We start from the raw sequence: 5,000 nt of genomic DNA on the forward strand, positions 1-5,000 counted from the left end.
ACGTAAGGAACGTCTTTAATCCTGTAGCAAGGCTGAAGACATTCGGACTCCTCCAGACATGACAAGAAGTCGAAGAGATATGGGCTGGACGTGGCCAAAACCGCCCTGTGGGCTGGGATCTCGTGGTCCTCGACAAGGAGTTTGATGTCGCAGAACTGACCTTGCTTTCTGAGCGCGTTGATAGAGGTCAGGAGGTCGTTCCGATGGTCAGTGGAGGAGCCATTGCTGTTGTTTGGGTAAGGGGGTGATGCCTTGGGTGGATTGGAAGTAGTAGGAGTGGAGGTAATAATATTATTATTGTTTTGAGCCTCCTCCTGACTTTGGTATGATCCGTTTTGATTCAGTTGATTGTTGTTAGGATAGTTGTTGCTGCCAGTGGAAGAATACTCCAAGAATACTGGTTTGGAGTCTTCCGTTTCCGGCGTATCCAACACCGCTACAGCGGCGGCCGCAGCTGCACAGGCATTGTAATCCATGGAGTTGTTGGGGGAGTGTTGTGGAAAGTGGTAGTTTTTGTGATGGTGCTGAGGGGTAGTAGAGCTGCTGTTATTCTGGTGGTGGTGGTGGTGGTTGTGGTGGTGGTAATCGTGTGAGCCATTTGTGTGACTACCACTACTGTCACCGTTGCTGCTGTTGTTGTTGTTGTTGTTAAATTTGCTGGGCATCTTTTCTGATGATTTCGCAGCTTCCTCGAAGCTTTTGCTGAAGGCTGATGAATGATTGCCATTGGAAATACCATTATTGTTGTTGTTTTGTGGTATGGATGTTGCCGATGCGGCGATCACACTAGCCTCACCGTTCACAACGACTTTGTTGGTTTCAACTGTGCTCGGCATTTTCGATGTATTAAAGTTAGATAACTCAGTGGTTGATTCAGAACAAGATTGATTGAGTGTCGTTGTGGGAGAACTTTCGTTCACGTGTCTTAGACAAGTAGCAGTTTTTATATTTTCAGAACTGGATGGTAACTTTGTTGATATGTTGCTGTTCTTGTTATTGTTGTTACTAGTTTTATTATTAGTTTTAGGGTTACCACTGATATTGTTACTTATTATATTACAACAACCGTTACAGTTACTGCTGCTGTTTTTGCTGCCGTTCAGAGGTTTAATATTATTTTCGTATTTTTCACTGTTAGTCTGAGCACTGGCTAGGCTTGTTGCCATAGCAATGAGGTCAGGTGGTTGTTGCTGAGGATGAGAGTGATCACTGGCGGACGATGATGATGATGATGATGCTGAAGATAACGATGATGTGAAAGAGGTGTTGGTAGTGGAGGATGTTATACCTGTCTGGGTGTGGCAGGCCTGTGACCCTATGTTATCTGTCAAAGGTTTCATTGATGTGATGGACACACTCTATCATGGCAGTCTGGAGAGACAAACAACATACATGAAACGATTAGTTTATTCTATTAAAGACAGTATGCGCTTGGCTAAGAAGCTCACATAATATTATAGATAGTATGCGCTTGGCTAAGAAGCTCACAACATTGCCATCCGGAAGTATAACGAACCAACACATCAAACTATGTGTCACCATGAACATTTATAGTCTGGTTAATACAGATTAGTGAGAATTACTCAGAAACATGGATGACAAAAATACAATAACAAAGACCTGAGTGACGTCAACGTCGTTCTATCTATAGTTACTTTATCCGGATGTCACTATCCTACTACTATGATAACCACGGCGTTTTGTTTTTTACAACATCGTTTTAATTTCGTTTCCGTATCGGCCAAATTTGCATTCCGTCGCTTACTTAAGCCAAAGGCGACGTGTCCTTATTTGCAGGTTTGATAACCCAAACTGTTATGGAGTCATTGTTGCAATGAAAAAAAACAAACCCTCAAACCGACAAAAATTATTATCCATGACAACAATTTTAAATCAAGCCCATAATTGCGTTCGGTTATCTGACCTGCAAATATGTGCACATCGGCCAAAGCCCTATTAATTTATGTTCCGGGGAATGAGTAAATCAACGTAAACAAACAAATGATTTGAACAGATGTTCTTTTTTTAATCTCTATCTAATTACTCCGTTTTTCTTTTTGTTTCCTTTTTTTTTCTCTCCTTCTCTATGACTTTTGCCATTAGCGGAAGTTTAAAACATTTTTATCTTCCGCCACCAAACAACACCAGCAAGCCACGCCCACAGTTGACATTTAATTTCTTACACAAGCAATCGATAGCAGACAGTCTTTCCGCAACATCCCTATCAATAAATAACGCGTCCGGACTTCCTGGAAAAAACGCCCTTTTAAATTTTGGCCAAGGAACTTGAATTCCATAATATTATATCTATCTACCTCTAAAAATGACACCCAACTTGTCAAAAACTAAACCAGAGGGTTCTGAAAAGTATGTATGAACTTGTCTCCATGTGTGTACAAAATATTCAGAGGTTTAAGATGGTTTAGCAACTTCGGGATCTATTTGATCAATTGATATAATATCATGGTAAACCTTTTCTGACCGAAATGATAAAAAAAAAAAAAAAAAAAAAAAAAAAATAGCGTTTCGTCGGTGTTCGGCAATTTCCTTTCCACAGACTCTTAATGGACAATTTAAAGTGCATTCCTCGGAGCATTAAAACTTAATTGATTGTTTGTTCGAGTTTGAGTGGAACAGAAAACGAAAGATGGCTTGGGAGATAAATAAAACGCTATTTACACGGTTCAATCTTGCTCAATGCGCTTCACATTATCATTGCTCCATTTAGTTTATACCAGCCGATTATAGATAGTATGCGCTTGACCAAGAAGCTCACAACATTGCCATCCGGAAGTATAACGGACCAACACAAAAAACTAAGTGTAACCTTGAACGTTTATAGTCTGGTTAACATAGTTTAGTGAGAATTACTCATAAACGCGGATGGCAAATAGCAATAACAAAGACCTGAGTGACGTCAACTTCGTTCTATCCATATCTAATCATAAGTCTATTCTATACAGTGAACGTTGCCTGTTATAGCGCCACTGTCACAATAAATATCGATCACAATGCCCTTGGTCAGGTACTCATTCACGTATGAATCAAATGATGATCAATTTCGGCGATGTGGTCTTGTAGTAGTATGACACTCGCTTTCGGATCGGACGGTCCTGGGAGGTTCGAGCCTTGCTCGGCGCATAGTTGAGTCCTTGGAAAAGGCTCTTTACTCACATTCTCTCACCGTACTCAGGTGTAAAAATGAGTACCTGGCCGTTAACAGCGTTGTCTCTGTCGGAGAAAAAAAGTAATATCACGTAACAGGCGTCATGTCTCGTCGTACATGTTAAGTGTTGCGGTTGGCCAGGGGCCCCTTGTAAAGCGCTTTGAGGACGTTTAGTGGATATAGATAGTATGCGCTTGGCTAAGAAGCTCATAACATTGCCATCCGGAAGTAAAACGGACCAACACACAAAACTGGGTGTATCCATGAACGTTTATAGTCGGGTTAATAAAGTTCAGTGAGCATTACTCATGAACGCGGATGGCAAAAAAACAATAACAAAGGCCGGAGTGACGTCAGCTTCGATCTATCTATTGCCCTATATAAAAGCTCAACTCAAAGACTCCGATCCTCATCACCTTCCAAAGAGGGATTGCACGTCATGTGATTTTTAGGGCCGTGTCAAAATCAGTAGGACATCATGTGACTGCAATCGAATGGAGACATATTCAAAGATTACGTGCAGATATCATTCTCTCTCTCTCTCTCTCTCTCTCTCTCTCTCTCTCTCTCTCTCTCTCTCTCTCTCTCTCTCTCTCTCTCTTCTCTCTCTCTCTCTTCCTCTCTCTCTCTCTCTCTCTCTCTCTCTCTCTCTCTCTCTCTCTCTCCTCTCTCTCTCTCTCTCTCTCTCTCTCTCTCTCTCTCTCTCTCTCTCTCTCTCTCTCTCTCTCTCTCTCTCTCTCTCTCTCTCTCTTCTCTCTCTCTCTCTCTCTCTCTCTCTCTCTCTCTCTCTCTCTCTCTCTCTCTCTCTCTCTCTCTCTCTCTCTCTCTCTCTCTCTCTCTCTCTCTCTCTCTCTCTCTCTCTCTCTCTCTCTCTCTCTCTCTCTCTCTCTCTCTCTCTCTCTCTCTCTCTCTCTCTCTCTCTCTCTCTCTCTCTCTCTCTCTCTCTCTCTCTCTTCTCTCTCCTCTCTCTCTCTCCTCTCTCTCTCTCTCTCTCTCTCTCTTCCCCCCCCCCCCTCCTCCCCCCATACAACCATCACCATCACCATCTGGTATGTCAAAAAATCTTAAAACTTGAGTCATCTTTTAAACGCTACAAATAATAAAAAAATACGTCCAGGGTCATCTTGATCCAAACACACACACACACACAAACACACACATATATATATATATATATATATATATATATATATATATATATATATATATATATATATATATATATATATATATATATATATATATATATACAGTTTGTCTTGCAGGCCGAATTCCAGCACCCTTTGCACGCTGGAGTTGGTTACCGAATTTTATCGACATGTTAAGTCGCCAATCCCATGAGCATCGGATTCCAGCACGCTTTTTGGCTTCTCTCGAGAGCGTGCCAGAATCCAGCGAGTACCTATTGTATTAAATTGGTTTGCTTTTTTTTTTTTTAATCTGGCCAACCCCCCCCCCCCCCCAAAAAAAAAAAAACAAAAAAAAAAAAACAAACAAACAAACAAACAAACAAAAAAACAAGGAAAGGAGGGATGGGAATGTTGTTTTTGTCACTGTGGTATGTACCGCAAAGTTCACCTGTCCATGAACCAGCTACCTGCCGTTGTGTAAGACCTAATGGCCCAGGAAAAGATTGCTCCGTGAGGTTTGACATTGTACACGAGTTGGTCATGTCAGAGCCAAGGTTTGGGCTAGCTGGGTCGAATTAGCTTTGTCAGAAAGTACGAAGCAAAGACCAAACCGATGAGCCACGATGTCCCATTTTATTTGGGTTGTTTTTTGGAATTTTTTTTTTTTTTTTTTTTTTTTTGGTTTTGTTTTTATTGTTTGGGGG

At 41.3% G+C, this 5,000-nt stretch overlaps 1 protein-coding gene across 1 annotated transcript in view; it reads right to left on the reverse strand.

The window, feature by feature from the left end:
• Nucleotides 1–5,000, reverse strand: part of LOC144979188 (uncharacterized) — an 8,081-nt gene that overhangs the window by 1,629 nt on the left and 1,452 nt on the right. The window contains exon 2 of the mRNA XM_078925798.1: nucleotides 3–1,371. Within this exon, the coding sequence (XP_078781924.1) occupies nucleotides 3–1,340 (1,338 nt within the window). The 5' untranslated portion in view covers nucleotides 1,341–1,371. The remainder of the gene's footprint in view (nucleotides 1–2; nucleotides 1,372–5,000) is intronic.

This window comes from Berghia stephanieae, chromosome 9 (assembly GCF_034508935.2).
Source record: "Berghia stephanieae isolate SIO BIC M18660-M18661 chromosome 9, UCSD_Bste_1.3, whole genome shotgun sequence".
Lineage (NCBI taxonomy): Eukaryota > Metazoa > Mollusca > Gastropoda > Nudibranchia > Aeolidiidae > Berghia > Berghia stephanieae.